The sequence below is a fragment of the Aspergillus bombycis genome (genome assembly GCF_001792695.1).
Source record: "Aspergillus bombycis strain NRRL26010 chromosome Unknown contig00014, whole genome shotgun sequence".
NCBI classification, from domain to species: Eukaryota; Fungi; Ascomycota; class Eurotiomycetes; order Eurotiales; family Aspergillaceae; genus Aspergillus; species Aspergillus bombycis.
The window spans coordinates 203,599-220,377 of record NW_019170016.1 but is presented as its reverse complement, the minus strand read 5'-3'; the positions used below and the strand labels follow the sequence as shown (position 1 = coordinate 220,377).

The 16,779-nt window shown below is 47.9% G+C and overlaps 6 protein-coding genes across 6 annotated transcripts; 4 read left to right on the top strand and 2 right to left on the bottom strand.

Moving 5' to 3' along the window:
* Positions 1-626: 626 nt before the first annotated feature.
* On the top strand, positions 627-2,350 carry ABOM_002012 (pyridoxal phosphate-dependent aminotransferase; the record flags this gene model as incomplete). The annotated part of the gene is made up of 9 exons (XM_022529142.1): positions 627-743; positions 819-860; positions 916-1,178; positions 1,226-1,371; positions 1,435-1,640; positions 1,699-1,751; positions 1,831-1,998; positions 2,061-2,276; positions 2,326-2,350. 9 exons carry the CDS (start codon positions 627-629, stop codon positions 2,348-2,350), a joined length of 1,236 nt encoding a protein of 411 aa, XP_022392326.1.
* A 733-nt stretch (positions 2,351-3,083) lies between these two features.
* ABOM_002011 (alpha/beta hydrolase) lies at positions 3,084-3,888 on the top strand (the record flags this gene model as incomplete). The annotated part of the gene is made up of 2 exons (XM_022529141.1): positions 3,084-3,467; positions 3,550-3,888. 2 exons carry the CDS (start codon positions 3,084-3,086, stop codon positions 3,886-3,888), a joined length of 723 nt encoding a protein of 240 aa, XP_022392451.1.
* Positions 3,889-4,847: 959 nt separating this feature from the next.
* ABOM_002010 (uncharacterized protein) lies at positions 4,848-5,498 on the top strand (the record flags this gene model as incomplete). Its single annotated transcript, XM_022529140.1, has 1 exon — positions 4,848-5,498. The coding sequence occupies one exon, from the start codon at positions 4,848-4,850 to the stop codon at positions 5,496-5,498; it is 651 nt and encodes a 216-aa protein (XP_022392450.1).
* Positions 5,499-8,659: 3,161 nt separating this feature from the next.
* ABOM_002009 (uncharacterized protein) lies at positions 8,660-9,445 on the bottom strand (the record flags this gene model as incomplete). Its single annotated transcript, XM_022529139.1, has 2 exons — positions 8,660-9,269; positions 9,348-9,445. The coding sequence occupies 2 exons, from the start codon at positions 9,443-9,445 to the stop codon at positions 8,660-8,662; spliced, it is 708 nt and encodes a 235-aa protein (XP_022392383.1).
* A 2,106-nt stretch (positions 9,446-11,551) lies between these two features.
* Positions 11,552-13,292, top strand: ABOM_002008 (amino acid transporter; the record flags this gene model as incomplete). Its single annotated transcript, XM_022529138.1, has 7 exons — positions 11,552-11,733; positions 11,798-11,811; positions 11,865-11,937; positions 12,003-12,334; positions 12,396-12,536; positions 12,595-12,809; positions 12,867-13,292. The coding sequence occupies 7 exons, from the start codon at positions 11,552-11,554 to the stop codon at positions 13,290-13,292; spliced, it is 1,383 nt and encodes a 460-aa protein (XP_022392384.1).
* Positions 13,293-14,326: 1,034 nt separating this feature from the next.
* On the bottom strand, positions 14,327-15,781 carry ABOM_002007 (uncharacterized protein; the record flags this gene model as incomplete). The annotated part of the gene is made up of 2 exons (XM_022529137.1): positions 14,327-15,501; positions 15,580-15,781. The coding sequence occupies 2 exons, from the start codon at positions 15,779-15,781 to the stop codon at positions 14,327-14,329; spliced, it is 1,377 nt and encodes a 458-aa protein (XP_022392381.1).
* Positions 15,782-16,779: the final 998 nt, after the last annotated feature.

Sequence of the window (16,779 nt, the reverse complement as noted above, 5' to 3'; positions counted from 1 at the left end):
AGTTCATGCAGGAATATCAGCCGGCATCAGCACTCCGTACTTCCGGATAGAGACAGAAGAGTTGTGGAGACGGAGTACAGGCGTTGCATGGGTCAGCCTTTGAGATCGTACTACGGAGTAATGATCAGGTTATTAAATTGGGCCAAAGGCGAATGTTATAGTACGCAATGAGGGAAAATTCCGGTATCAAATATTCAAGTGGATTATCACGCCTAAATGAAATACCTCGATTACACCCTCATTATTCCCTCCGTCTGTTCTTGCCCCGTCCGTGTGATGTCGCTGGGAAGTAATGGATTTCACTAAAGAAATTAGGCAGACAACCCCAATGCCATGGATGCCTAAATCATGTGTAGACGGTAGGCACTAGATTAATTCTCAGGACTGAAGGAATCTTGGTCGATCGACGAGCTTGACCTTGTTGGGAGATAGTCACAACATAAAAGCTGTTGTTTATTGGTTGGTATACGCCACAAGCACGCAATAAACCTTGCGCATGTCGTGCAGAACACCGCATATAGGTGTGATCATCCTTCACGTGTACCTAGTATCATGTTATAATGACTGAATGGCCTCATCCCAAGGGCACTGGTAAATGTTCGGCTTCGAGGTGTGCAGCTAGAGCAATGTTGTCGAGGCGAGGAGCGCAATGGGCAACAATTGATTTTGCTCATGGGGAGCAAAACAGCTATAACGCTGCCACTAACTCAAACGGTATTGTTAGCTTTGCTAATGCGGAAAATGTAAGGCCAGAGGCCACAAGGATCCGTGACTCTTTCCCGGAAGCCTATACAAGGAATGACATTGACGCGCAATAGTGGCTAATGCATGATGACCTTGCGGGTTTCATAAATGAACATGTAAGGCACCTTCCCGAACGAGGATCACCAGAAATACTGATATTTAGGTGTTAAGAACGACTTTGATAAACGATGCTGCGCTTACGGGGAAGGGTATACCGGCACATTGCGTCTCAGACGAGCGATGGCTGCGCACTTAAATGCTCATTTCCACCCTGCCAACAATATCAGTCCCGACGAAATCACCTTCGCGGCTGGAGTGACCTACCTTAATGAGGCATCCGCACTGATTCTTTGCGATCCGGATCAAAATGATGCTATCATGCTCGGACGGCCGGTATACGGGGCTTTCGCTAGGGATCTTGCCATGAGAACCAAGTTCGCAGCCCAAGAGCAGATGATGATCTCTGGCTAATGGTTTCCAGCATACACTTGGAATATGTATCAGTGGGTGATATGGATCAGTTCTCCCCATCTTGCATCACCAGTTTTGATGCCGGGTTCGAAGCTGCAAAAGCACGAGGAATCAATATAAAGGCTCTCATGATATGTAACCCGCATAATCCCCTAGGTCAGTCACACCCGCAACGATACTTTTGCCTGTATAACTGTTAAATATGTTACACCTGAGTAGGGCGGTGCTATTCTCATGAGACACTTGTTGGGTTGCTGCGTCTCTGTGCCTCGAAGGGAATTCATCTCATTAGCGATGAGATATACGCACTGTCTGTTTACGAGCGCCATGACCGCGAGTCAGAGACTTTTACATCGGTCCGAGCAATAGACCCTACCGGGATCATTGACTCGAGTCAGGTTCATGTTTTATACGGCATGTCAAAGGTAAGTGACGAGTTTGACCATAACTCTGGAGAAGGAATCTGTAAACATTCTCTTGCAGGACTTTGGAGCTGGCGGAATGAGACTGGGATGCGTCATATCCCAGAATGAAGAGTTTACGAGAGCAGCACGTGCTACCTGGCTAGTCACTCACTGTCATTAACGCGTTTCAGGGTAACTCATAATTTCACAGTCGCTTTTCGTCGCCATCCCAATTTTCCATGGATTTAGCCGCCAAATTCCTCGAAGACCAAGAGTTTGTTGCGAAGTTCCTGCAAAGGTCGCATCACCGTCTGCTCCAAAGTAGATTACTAGCGGAGGATCTCCTCTCCCGGGAAGGCATTGGTTATTCTCAGAAAGGGTATGATGTGACAAAGCTTGCGCTATCTGTTGTCTATAAGCCAATCTCTGATAATCGTCTAGGAACGCAGGCTTCTTTCTATGGCTAGATTTGAGCGCTTTCCTCCCTCTCCATGAAACTCATGGGGATGGCTGGGCTGCACAACGGCTGCTCACGGACCGCTTCAGCAAGGCTGGTGTCATAATGTCTACCGGTGCGGAATATCGAGCGCCAAGTCCGGGGAGATTCCGCTTAGTGTTTTGCGTCGACCCGGACACTCTGAGGGAAGGCATTAAAAGGTAAGACTCTCTCATTTCTAGAGTGCGATATTGCTGACGGAAGGCATAGAATTTCACGCGTTCTGGCACGGTGAGGACCTGCAGAGGTAGTAATCAGTCGAACTTTATGACCATAACTGGGAGAACAACTATTCTTTCAAGTTTTGATTAAACCTGGGTAATGGAATTGACGGTTTGTGGAAGATCCACAAACTCACAATTCCTTCTATAAAATATTTGCGCCAGAATGTTGACCGACAAGAACTTGGCCAGTAGCTTGGGATCAGTCTTTCATGGAACGAGAAATAACGACTAGTAAAAAGTGAACTTGGAAGGAATCCAAATCATCTCAAAAGCTTGAAAGTTGAGCAGTTCCGTTGTTTGGTTCTTTTGTGCTGTTTACGATGTTTGTTTCTCTGCACCCATGAGGGAGGAGACAGAAGCCCAATCTTAACTCCATCCTCATTGATTGACTTGTTCGCGGCTACTGTCTCGCTACACGTCACGACATTGATAATTCCACTGGACTAGATGGGCTAAACGGACCGTGCAGCACCGCTTATCCGTAATCGGCAAGGATATACTCGGTTGATCTTCAGACAAGCCGAACAGAGCCGATTCATGGTGGGCTGTCAGGCTGCCAGCACAATAATACTCGTCGCTATTTTCCAAGGGAGATACCATGTAATGTAACCTCTGAATCAATGGGCGATAATCCTGATATAAATCTCCACCGATTTGACTGCCGAGTTGCGAAAGCCAAAATATAAATAGGCACCGGACAACCCCGCCTCCCACCACCCAAACGCGACGAATAGACAAATCAAAATGTCTACCATAACAAGGCGGCCAACCTTCCTAATTATTCATGGATCATGGCATTATCCCGAGCTGTACGGTACCTTCTGCAAGGCGATCGAAAATCGCGGCGCGGAAGTTGTGTGTCCCCGCTTACCGAGCTGTAGCGGAGAGCTCCCCCGGACAACAAGCATCGAGGACGATGTCGCTCTGATCCGAGAGACCGCTCGGTCCCTGATTCAGGAGGGAAAGGACGTTTATGCTGTCATGCATTCATATGGCGGTATGGTCGGCACGGACGCTCTGGAAGGGTTGGGGGTCCAGCGTTTGATTTACCTGGCAGCATTTGTGCCGTTCGGTGGGAACAGTCTTGCTGATATGTTTGGTGGCTCTCTGCCCCCATTCATAGTCTGTGTAGGTTAATGATGTTTGCTGATCGAACGGTTGGCAGTCCTGGTTAGATGTAGTTTGCTGATGTACACTCTGTGCCAAATAGGATGAACAAGGTATGTCGCGGGTTCCCGAGGCAGCTTCGGTATTCTACCAGGATCTTCCCGACGACGAAGCCGCTTTCTGGGCGGAAAGACTCGTCCCCCAACCAATATCCGCACACCTCAACCCCATCTCCCACGAAGCCTATCGCGGCATCCCCGCCACATATATCTTATGTGAGGACGACCGGGCGATTCCCGTGAGCGCACAAGAGAGGATGATCGCAAATGTGCAGAGTGCGGGTGTGAGGATGGATGTGATACGGATACCTGCGAGCCATAGTCCCTTCCTGAGCATGCCTGAATCGACTGCCGAACTGGTGGTCAATTTGGCAGCGGAGTAATGTCTGGAAGTTCGCACAGTATGGGCGAAAATAGGGGAGAAAAATGTATGAAAAGAAGAAGAGTAAGGATTGAAAATAAAACCGACGACTTTTGAGACGGGAAGCTACACCAAGCCAAGAACTTGTTGCTTGGCCCTTTGGGAGACATCGCAAGCGCAGGGTTTGAGAAGCGGCAGCGTTGATAGCGCCTGTGCATGTAGGCTTAATAATCCTGAAGCGACGATTAACTCGCTAACTAGCGACCGGTTGTTCATGTAAGGAATCAGTGGCGGTATAACGCATTCTTCCTGTCCTTCCAGTTAATTCAATTCAATTCAATTCAATGATTGGGTTGGCGGCGATCGCGAAGTGTTGGGATCTTGGTTCCAACATTTTCATCTGACGCAGCTAACGCGCACATTTCCAACGCTCTGGCCCTGCTGCCCAATAACCACCAGAAGAGAGCATGCGAAAAGGCGGCTCTGGAGTAATCCGTTACCGACACAAAGGAAAGTAAACGATCGGAGATTTCGAGAGCGATCCACGACATGTCTTGGCAAGGTTACCGCTGTTTTGTCGGTCTAGAATATGCTTGCTCCCGGATGCGAGTTCTTGGAACCCAACGGTTTGATTTTCCTTAAATGGCGCCCATGTCAAAATGGAAGCACCTTAGTAGGCTGGTTTATGACGTGTCGCGTCTCTGATCACTCAGGAAGTGCTGATACACCGTGCTGGATTCTAGAGCAGGAACGGTACGGAGTACAGTGCCACGCCTGTTTTTTTTTTTTTTTTTTTCATTTTCCCTTCCCGCGGCAAAACAAGATAGTCAAACAATTTATCTGAACCCTACCGCTAGAGACAAAAATATCGCTGCGGCTCCGGCGCCTTTTCGAATGTTAGGCTAAAACTATAGCACTAATATATAAAAACTGTAGAAAGCCCCCGCGGACCGGACCAGACGAGGAACATCAGTTCTAACGATGGATTATCCAATTCTGGAATTCTTTACTTCGCTCGTTCTTTCTACCACTGCCATAGACAGTCATTCCACCACGCCCCACGCAAGCGGCGAATTAACCGAGAGCGACATTATATTTGGCATGAACGACGGCCTCTTAGAGATCATAAAACGGATATCTTCCCTTCACTGTCGCTCAAGAACCGGGAAAGTGAACAACTCCACCACGATTACGGAAGCTGTGGGCATATGGCAAGACCTAGCGACCTGGCAACCGCCAGAAGCCCTGCCCGGGGAACAATACCAAGAACTATACGATTCTTACACATCTGCACTTTTTACCTGGCTCTACCTCATTCTCCATCCCGACAGTATGTGCGACGCGAAGGTCCAGTCCATGGTGGAACAAGGTGTTGTGGCCATGTCGGCGATCACGGTTCTCGAACTGTCACCCTTTCTGCTCATTCCTCTGTTCATTCTCGGATTGGCCAGTATGCAGGACGAGCACAAAGACTTGATCAGCGGGTTGTTTGACCACATCGAAGAGCATACCGCGTGTGAAGAGGTGGACGTATATCGCACGATGGTCGAACGCAGTTGGGAAAACCAAGATCAGGGAATGCCGAGATGCTGGGAGTGGATCCAATGGCAGGACGCGGGCTCTGTAGGATGACAGTGTTTCTGATCAGACATTGCACTTGATGAAGCTGGATGGGATGTCGCTGTATCGTCCTTACAACCGCGGCTAGCGATGGATCCATCGGAAAAGTCGGCGGGAGGGCCCGACGAAAGAATCAAATTGAAACAAGTCCGACAAGAAGAAAAGGAAATGAAAACATGGAGTCGGTATAACGAGCGTATCATAAGTTGGCATGCTGTTACATACAAACACGATAATATGCAAATGATAGAAGGGTTCAATGTCTACCTTGACTGCGCATGAAGAAATGGCCCCCTCAAGGAACGTAGTGTATGAAGGAGCGCAGGAGTTGTAGCTCAGCTCACGGAGCTGCCATATCGGAAGGATGCACCGGTGACATGTGGGGAAAGGAATAGCCTATCTTGACTGCAACATAGCCCTCATGTGGGATAGAATCTGTCTTGGCAGCGTAAGGATCTGGATGTCAGAGACCCAATTGTATATAATGTTCGTTGTAACCTGGCTCTGTGAGAGATAGACCTACCCACAAGTAGACGATCCTGGCGAGAGAATGGGGATTCAAATTCTCAAAGACTGGCGCAAAGCGCGCTGACGGTGTTAAGTACCAAGAAACTGGCAGCAAGGCATGTCTCAGAACCCCTTGCGCAGATGACTTACGGAATACACACCCATCACATGGCTAATAAGGACAGGTGCGGTGCTTTTATTTGCCATGAGAGACACCTCTTCTTTCTGTGTCACAATGTGTAGCAGCCTCGCCTTTGTTGAGATGGTGTTCATGAGCAATAGCGACAGGAAGAACCCGTGGGTTGTAACACGGAAAACCAAATAAATCCGAGGTTTCATTTCACAGCAGCGAAGGAGCCAGTTGTCTATTAGAGGTGCCGCTGTCATGTAGCACCTATTACTAGTATTCAGGCTTGCTCAACTGGGTGGCATGTCTGTCTAACGACCATGCCGGCTAAGATGGCCATGGCTGAGAATCATCCATGGATCAGGCCACGTATAAGGTCGCATGCCCCAGATTGTAGACACTAAAATGACAGACCCACTGGAACAACTCATTACCATGTTCTTGACACTGGTGTGTTGGGGATCTGTGCTTCATCGGCGGGCGTAGATCCGCATGCCTAGCTTGCGACCAAAAATGTTTGAAGCGCGCTTTCCGCAAAAGACCTCCAACAATAATAGCTTATAGCGTGAGGTCTTGTGTCTATGCACGGGCATCTCGCTCCCCAGTCCCTCCACTGTGGAGGTGGGCTCGGTGGAGACGAGAACGGTGGTCTGAGACGCTAAAATGGGCTCATTTGTAGATTAGCAATCGTCCAGCCTTAATAGGCTGGAACCGGTCAACACTTTGAGTGACAAGCAGAAATAGCCTTGTATAAGTGTATAAGGACTGGATCTTGTACTCAAGAACGGTTTTGCTCTTTTCTGCCAGTGCCCCAGCCTGCAGTTAACGTGTGTCATCCGTGTATGTGGGCCAGCTGAATCCACCGATAAGCGCGGCTATTAAGAGACCAAATTTGGCCAATTAGTGGAATGTTAAACCTGCAGTAAACGGTTCATGGTTACTCCATACAGCGAAAATAGCTAATTAAGCTCAACCCTTCTAGGGTTCTGGAACGTACTTTTTGTCCAAGATCGTCATGTGCAATTTTCTACGTCTCTAGTGACTTTCATAGTGCAGCGCTATTAGGAACCGGTTCCACTGTCCTGGCCATGCAGGCCTTGACAGCTTTCCATCAACTGGAACATATTGCGAACTTTATGAGTTACATGATAAAATGTGTTCTATGAAGGTTTCACAGAGTCTTGTCGGCATCCAAATCATGTGGATAGTACTGAAGTTTCCTGAATATATGACTTGCGGATTATGCGTGTCATGCGCGATTTATGGGACGCTGACAGATGCATGGCATGGATGGGACCTACTGCAGAACCTAGCTGACAAAATCAGTTGCCTCCTAGTCCTATATTCGAGAAGCGAGACCTTCTGGCGCGCGCTATCACCTCCGTATAAACACTCGAGCCGTGATTACTGTTTCACGTCTTCGGGAAGCCATTCCTCACCATGTCTATTCTATGGCCCGTTATAGTCGTATGTCTCTCGCGCATCCCGCGTTTATGCAACTGCCCAGATCCACTATTAAAACTGTGCCTTCTTTATCAGCATCATTTATTCATGGACGATAGGACTTAAAGTACGAACAACGCCATAGTCTACATATCTACCTCCATCGCAAGATAGAGAAACATCGACTTATCATATATGCGCAGTAGCTGGCAACCCAGCGTACGCCCTAGTAGTTCAACACGGAGAGCCGCCCACCCACTACGATATATTGATCTCAAGTACAGCTGTCCTCTGGAGGTAACATCAATACTCAATCTCTAGCTTATGCATATACGCGGAGGACGAGTAGAAATAAGGGTCCTCAGCATTAGGAACCGCTGTTCACTAAACGATCTAGAGGGAATAAAAGTCCCTCCGCAGATACATAGAGAATAACAGTGCTCATTAGCCACCAATAGTATCCACCGGAGTAACGCGGAGAGAATTCCACCGTGGTTCGGCTCTGGGGAGTAGGGTTACGGTAACTAAGACAGTTGTCTGTGGGGACTAGATGTTGTTATGTCATACGAGCTCTCTGAGCACAGACCACTGATGAGGAAGTTGCAGCAGTGCGGAGACGGCTTGTTGCCCAAAGGTCTTGGGTCTGGAGCTAGTCTAAGGGACTAATGGGCGGCCGAGAGTAATGCAAATGAGTTATTCGGGTCATCCAGCACAGGTATTGATCTGCTTTGTTGGGCTCCTCCATAGCTGCCCTTATCACCCACCATTGGGGAAGGGCGACAGATCCATAATAAATTTCATTCGCCGATGGCCCTGTATGGATTTTGAAGGGGTTCGCACTTATGCGCTCTTGTTTTGGGGGTACTAATTTACGAAGATTGGGAGGTCCTAGCCTTTGGCTTACCTGGTGATATATTACCGAATCAAAACACGGGACAATGGCGAAATGGCGCATTATAGGCTTTTTTCGGGGCTGCCAACGAAGCATTCTATTTACATATGCAGATCACTACTCCAAGAAAGACACGTCCTGAAAATCAGACCCAAGACACAGTAACCCCAGTCTTGCCATCTACACACATTCAAGAACGGCTACTCAACCGGGACCTACGAGATTCCCATGCCCTGAAATCTGTGAACCATCCAACTCGGAAACAGTGTGGTGTTCTGGCAACTCGGATTTCGGTCTATTAGCCGGTGGCACTTGCGACATGCCATTGTTCGTGACTGGAATAGGTGGGATCTGAGAATCACCGATCTCTGACTTGGCCGAAGCAGCGTTGTTTCTCCGTGACCCACACCTGAACCATAGCCATGCAATCAACCCCAATAATACAATTGCGCCTAAGCATGCAGCGACGATGATTCCGGCCTTCGCACCAGGCGACAAATGCGCCGATATGGAGGCGCTGACCTGTATTCCCGAAGACGAGTCGGATGGGGTGGGAGGGGGTTGCGTCGATGTCGGCAAGTCAGTTGCCATGTGGTTGATCTGGATCATGGGAGCTCTAACAGTGTACGCAGAGATTGTGTGCGTCACCGTCACGGATTCGGATGTGGTGGCCGTGACAGTCGCCGGGACTGTTTGATACGTATAGCCATTGCTCGAGCCGGACTTGCATTGCACAACTGGGAAAGAGCCAGTAACGTAAACGGACTGGCATGTTTGATATTGATCCTGACCATCATGTCCACAGGAATAGCCGCTGTCAGGATTATTTTAGTTAAACTCAACATATGAATGTGTCTCCGAGAGTTACTACGATCGCATTGGGCAAGCTTACCTTGGACAACAGCCTACAGCAGTCTCACCGTCGTTCAACGAGTATTGAAACTTGAATCCATCATTTGACCCGCCCGTTGCCGAGCAAGCAGTCACCATCCCAGCAGGGCAATGTATACCGGGTGAATAAAAGCCCCAGCCGTTGAGGGCTACTCCTGTTGCGAGGCTATGATTGGTCCGGGGTGGCCAACACTCGACATCATCCTGCACCCCTTGGCGGTTAAAGGCATTATTACTGCATGTTTGAGCCTGCCAGCCTTGTGTGCAGGTTGGACACGCTCCTACAGCAACAGTACATGATTCCGGATAAGTAAATATTGTGGTTAGTGGTCCGAGGTTAGTGCGGAGGGATGTCATCGGCGTGTTTTGTGTCGGTAAGATCTTTGGAAGAGCGCGTTATCTAGGACAAGCATTCACTGTCTTATTTGGAATGCAGGAAGGAATAAGGGAGAGGACCACAGCTAAGCAAGACAAATTGACCTAATGATCAGGTTTGGTTCTGAAAACACGTATCTCAGACACTATGATCAATCTTGGTATCTGCACGGTTTGAACAAGAATGGCTTACTCGGCACACATGTAGCGAAGGCAAAAACAAGTTCCAGATTAAGGCGGGATTTAAACATCACCCCCTGTTGATCTCGCAAGACTCAGCCCTCCATAACACCGTAGAAACCCGAAGCAAGGGGGTAAACTATACGCAACTCATCATCCCTGCCAAGACTCAGCTCGGTTGATCGGCCTCATTCGCAGGGCTGGGGGGTACCTTAATGTAATACCGACTAGCAAGTAGGATGTGTGAGTGCAAGAGAAGCCAATTAGCCTTGCATGTCATACGCATGTACTGGAGTATTTTCGGATATTTCTGGCTTCCTTTTAGCTTTTCAATGCTTATTATGCTTAGCGTATCCTCCCTGGCCCCACTATTCCTCACCCTGTGAGTAGGTAGGTTTGGACATATCTCACATAGTCAAGGAGAGGTATTTTAGTTGATCTGCACTCTATTAAATCGAGATCCACGACCTACAATGTCGGTTGCATGTATCTGAACCCTATACGGACGACTAGTGTCAAGCTTCCCTTTCACCTAGCTATGTTTGTAGCTATTTTCGAGGTTTTTCGTCTTGCCTCTTTCGTATGAGCATAGTCTGCATAGGCCATAACTTTGCCTCTGATTGGTCTACCGTGGATTCCATGTCTGCTGTATATAGTATTTCTTTGACCAGAGATGAGACTTTCTCAAATGGCAGGTTTCTGGGACACGGGTTACTATTATATCTGTCAATTTGTCGTCCAAGTTTCTCTGACAATTATTTCCTTTCATTTCTATTCTACCTTTGTATTTTGATTGCTAAATGACAAAATGTTTGTATTTTGCTTGGATTTTTCTCCCTCTCTGTCGCCCTTAAGAGGATAAACTTCGTTAAGCTACAAGTGCATCGCTTTTTGTTCACCTTCAAAAGAGTCTCGAAAAGCGATCAATGCCGAATGACCACAAGACATCACTGAATACGTTGAGTATTTGCGAGCAACCAGAAGGTACAAGACAGTTGCGCCAGAAATATTATTTGATCTACAGTTGAAAGGGTTACCACTTATACTAGTATGAGCCGATAATAGCCGAGGGCGAGCTCGTTCTGTGGGACGATATGGACTAAGGGCTGCATAGCGTATCCAGTCAGTAGCTGTAGTGGGTCTAATGATTCAGTTATGCTTAAGTGGACTTTCTTCGGTTTTAACTTCTGAATTTCCAACCTAACCGAAGCTTTCGAACACCATATTGCCTGCAGATTAAGCGGTTGCCTTGTGCATACATCGAATACATAGGATTGTCTGCCACGGCGCGAACTTCTTAATACAGATAGTCCAAATCGATAGCTAGGAAGCAGAAAAAAGAGGTGAAACATTTTATTACTCATTTTTATGTACAGCTCCGCCTCTAGCCGCGCCATTTGTAAAGGATACAGGCTTTTACTTATTCTCGCCCGATATCGGTGTTCATACTCTATGCGAAGAAATCTGCCATGACTACAGTTGTTTTAGGGCTGTCTGTGCCTCAGAAGCTAATGGAATAGTTTTTTTTTCTCTTGGTGTTTGCTTGGTTGTAGACCAGCTAGTATACTAGACGTTCACTTCGAAAACGGAACCGGATCAGACCCAGAACCTCGATTTGGATAAGCTGCAGTAAACTGCCCAAGTCGGAAGATGACACAGAATGAGAACAAAACCCTTTCTGGGACGGATTTGGAAAGTGATCTCAATACCAGCTTCAGATCCCAGACATCTTTAGAAGCGAAGGCCGAGGACCAAGCAACCTTTGGATTGACTCAGGATGCCTTTGGCGACGAATCGAACGCTGAGGTGAAATACAAGGTCCTATCATGGTGGTAAGCATCAAAGCGCGAGGACTGGCATGTCTTTTGTTGGGATATGGCTGATAGTGGCCAATAGGCAATGTGGATTACGTCCGTCTCCCAACCCAAATTGCTTTATGCAAGTCAAACTGACCTATTGCTAGTCATGATCGCAGAATCGATATCCCTCGGCGTCTTATCCTTACCAGCAGCTGTTGCTACGCTCGGCCTAGTCCCGTTAGTGATCCTCTGTCCCCTACCTACAACAGCGACTTTGACTGATAATCTGGCGACACGATAAGGGCTGTTATTCTTATCATCGGCCTTGGGCTTTTGGCCACATACACCGGCTATGTCCTTGGTCAATTCAAGTGGAAGCATCCCCAGATTTCCAATATGGCGGACGCCGGTGAGGTCCTGATGGGGTCTTTTGGTCGAGAGCTATTGTGTGCCGGGCAAACACTGTTTCTCATCTTTCTCATGGCAGGCCATCTTGTAACCTTCACGGTCGCAATGAACTCTATTAGCGACCATGCCACCTGTTCAATGGCCTTTGGTGTGGTTGGGCTTGTGGTCTCGTTCATTTGTTCTCTGCCGCGGACGATGAAGAATATCTCCTGGCTTTCCATAATATGTCAGTGCGATTAACACGGGCACTCTTCATCTTGCATTCGATGCTAACCAAACGCTGGCAGCCTTTATAAGTATCTTAGCCGGCGTGTTCGTTACGATGATCAGTGTGGGTATCACAAAACCTGGCACTGGTGAAGCAGCAACGACCAAAACCAACCTATACCATGGATTCTCAGCAGTATCTAACATTGTATTCTCTTACGGTGAGCACCGCCTTCAGAACTACTCTGAGTCAAGTACTAACGCTAACATGTTCTCAAGCCGGACATATCGGGTACTATAGTTTTATGGGAGAGTTAAAGAACCCCCGTGACTTCCCCAAGTCTCTCTATCTCCTTCAGAGTGCTGAGATTGGCATTTACCTTTTGGCATCTCTCGTGATCTACCGGTATGCCGGTGCAGACGTCGCCTCACCCGCGCTAGGGTCTGCCCCTTCAGTCGTCAGCAAAATAGCCTACGGGCTTGCGTTACCAGCTGTATGTATCTATTCTGCCAAGTCTAGATTTGCAAGAACAAACTAACACATCACCCAGATCCTAATTTCAGGCGTCGTTGCAGGCCACGTCGCCTCGAAGCTTATCTACATGCGCATATCGTCTGGCACAGACCGCATGCACAAGCGGGACTTCGCCGCCATCGGATCTTGGATTGGCGTCATTTTAACACTTTGGGTCCTTGCATGGATAATTGCCGAAGCTATTCCTGGATTCAACAGTATTCTGACTTTGATCAGTGCGTTATTTGCGAGCTGGTTCTCTTACGGTCTTCCCGGGTTCTGTTGGCTGCATATGAACGCCGGCGCATACTTTGCCTCGGGCAAAAAGGTCTTGCTCACCTTGATCAATGTATTGACAATTGGTATGGCGTTTTGTATATGTGGCCTGGGTGTTTATGTGGCAGGGAAGGATATTCATACCAACCATTCTGGGGCTAGCTTTTCTTGTGCGAATAACGCATAGGTGGTTTTCAATCGAATATTATTTTGAGTACTTCATGTTGTCGAGGATTTATTTTGAAAGTATACAAATCTCCGACTTTTCCGTAGGCTCATCTACAATTTCTGGAGTAGTTTTCGTAGCTGGCTGCCAGCGCGCCGAGAGGAATATAGAGATGATATCGCTGACATCTGTATCGTACGCTACCCACTCCCTGCCTACCCCTTGCGTTAGCCTCTTGGTACGTCCTCTTCCTTCCTTCCTCCGCCTGTGTTCAAATAAAGCTCCCCCTGCTCATACTACGTGGGTACTGCTCCGTACCTACTATGTCGGACCAACTTCTAGTACTATGTCCTGTACGGAGTACATCCATTGTCCTAATTTATCAATTAGGGTACCGGAGCTTCCTGCGGAGGCTACATTGGTCATCGCAATCCACATTCGCTGCAACTCCAGTGTAACATAGCGCAAGCTCATCGAATCTCGACTGACTGGACTTGCTTGAAAACAGCAAAGTTGGGTTGACTCTTGTGCCGCGCACCCGGTGGGCCTGATTTTCATTCTATATCTTGATCCAAGTGCTACGAGGCGTGTAATAGGAAGAAGTGCGGCACAGCAGTAAACTAACCACAGCCACTAAATTAAAGCTACATTTATACTAAATGTAAAAGTAATCAATCGGGTATTAACCAAAAAATACATACAACAGGAGGGATTCGCTGGTGGTCACCCACCCAACTACTAACCTCCCGGCGTGTGGCTTAAGTACGGCTGAGCGGACGGGAAGCCCTGTTCTCCACACCCTATGGTCGTATGTATCCTTAAACCGTTAATTAACGAACGTATGCTACACTACTTATTTCTGTTCCGAGAGGTCTAGATTTCATACTGCCAATATCTTCGCTAGGGTATAATGTAGTAGATATATGATGGGTGTACATGCACAAAAGAGCTGCCTAGGCAGAAAAGGTCTCCTTCCCCTGTTTCCAACCCTGGCGTTGGTATTTCTCCGAGAGCATTGGTGCCCGATGGGGCCAAAGTTTCATGATAATAGTCCTTCACGCGAACCTCACGCTGGGAGTATATTCCGGTGGTGGGTGATCATCCATAACCGTGGAATCTGACTGGTATGTGTCCTCATAGCCTAAGCCGTCAGAGCGATCATGGGGTGCGTACTGCAACATAAAGGGTATCTTGATTGTAGCACTGGCATTCTTTAGAGCTGTTCCAGGTGTATGGAAAGAAAGGCGAAGGTTAATGCTGTAAGTGCGCGAGATTAAACAAGAGTGGAAGGTCGGTGTCGGAATCCCGCGTGGTGGGAAGACGATAGGCAAAACAATAGACGCAGTGTAGTAGCTAGACAATGCTGGTTCATCCAGCCCTCGAGTTCGGTGCTCGCTAGCCACCTCGTGATGCTTCGCCCACTGGAGAAACCCCATCGAAAACGTCATTAGGGGAAAGGTTTCAGTTAACGCTCCCCGGTCCCATCCATTAGCGAGTCCGCGGTCGTCCCACGATGGGTAATCCTCCCATGGAGTAAGGCTGTAGAATGTGGAAACTTGAAGTTTGGCTGTTGCCTTTCTTAACTGTGGAGGTGCTCTGTCTATGAGAGGATTGAAGCGCAAAGTGAGACGCACGGCAGTATGCAAGCCAGTTTTTTCGAGGGGATGTTGCACCGAAAGTGGAGAGGAGGCTTCCGTTATTAGCTCCCCCAACCCAGGCTGCGTAAACCCCTGGCTAAGACTTTGTTTTATCCGTGTACGGATGTCTGGGATGGCAATTGGTAGACTCAAATGTGGTGCAGGTATAGCGGTGGGAAGAACCCGCACACTCTTAGCACAGTCCACAAGCCGACTGGGTCTTCTACTCCCAGGTATAAACGCCTTTGAAATAACCACGCGCACACGGTATGATATGCAGCACTTTCCTGAGGAAACATAATCCAGGGTTGGTTTTTTTTCACGTCCAAGTCTGGGATCGTCGAGCGTCGGGGGTAACTGAAGATGGGCTCGTTTGAAGTCAGAGCAGCTGATATTGTGATTGCATGATTGACAAGGTAGATATTGAGGAACGACAAAGGTGAAGGGAAGTTTGTAAGAGCATCCTGGCTGGAGTACTTTCGGCACTGCATCTATGCCTCGTGCAACAGGTTGTTTGAGTTGCAGAAATGTCTGCATAGCTTCAGAGTTGCTAAGGGTACAGGTCGCTCGCCCGATGGATACCTTGGCGGTGCCTTCGCAATAAGATCAGAATCTTGTGCCAAACAAAGAACGTATGGTTCGGGGAAGCAATCAATAGGCCATTACCATACCTTCAAAAGTTATGCTGATATTCTCGAGTGGGGTCTCAGAGTCCACAGTAATGATTACCGTTCCTTGGATCCGGTCAAATGTGGTATAGGTAATTTCCAGGCCATGCTGATGGTTATCAATCTCGATGGAGACTGTTGGGGATGGCCTGCTCATGGATTTGAGCAGGTCGAGGGCGCGGTGTAGTCTTGATTGCAGTGCCATCGTATATGTTTTGTGTCGAAGGTGTGCTTAATGCAGAGTGGACGCAGTAGAACTCAAGGCAGGGATTCACAGCTCCTTTCTTTCACCCATGCCCAGGCCTTCGCAATAACATACATCTGCTGTGTACAATACCCTGATAGACCGAAGGATGGCATTTATGCTACCTAGACAATGTTGGTTTGCCTTTGCAATGGTAGCTCTGACCATCTGTTGTATGTCTCGATAGAAGGCTATAAAAACAGGAGGTCTCGAGCAGATGAAGACCATGAAGAACTACGAGAGGCCATGCACGGTGACAATCATTCTTTTGTTTTATTTTTCTACTTTCCCTAAAGTCCCCTTTTCTCTCACTCTCGCTTTCTGTTTTCTAATGTAAATGTAGTTCGGAGACAAAACGGAGCGGCAATCGGAGCAAGGCCCGAGGCTAACCGAGAGGTCATCTCGAGTGTGATCCAAGCTTGTTTCAATGCCCTACTTACCGTTAAGTCTGTTTAAATTATGCGTTGAAAAAAATAATCGAATTCCCCACAGACCCTTTGAATTAACTTTTTCGCCATTCAGGGTCATCCATACCGAGCGATGTTCGGCATACCGCTTCGCCCACCAATGGGACGGACGGCATATCTCTTGACTATCCCGGGCACAAAATCTACTCCCCTATCCACCTCTTCGCCACCTATTCGTATTCTCTCTACCCGCGGGCACTGTAATAAAAAGCGAGCAATCCATAGTATAACACTTGCACACGGCTCGCCCCCCGGGAACAAGATCCAGAAGACCCGCTCCGGAAGAATCTGATGACGTCCATAGTAAGCAATCTCAAGTGACATGTATGGTAGGCCACTCAGTTATTCATCGTCCTATCGCTATATTTACGTGAGTAGAACGGAAATTTTCAACATCCGTGTAGAGTTAACCGCACGTCCTCGGTGCTCACACCGCTTGGGCATGGTCATTGTATTTCAGTTATAACAGTTTATTCGGCCTTGTATTCAACG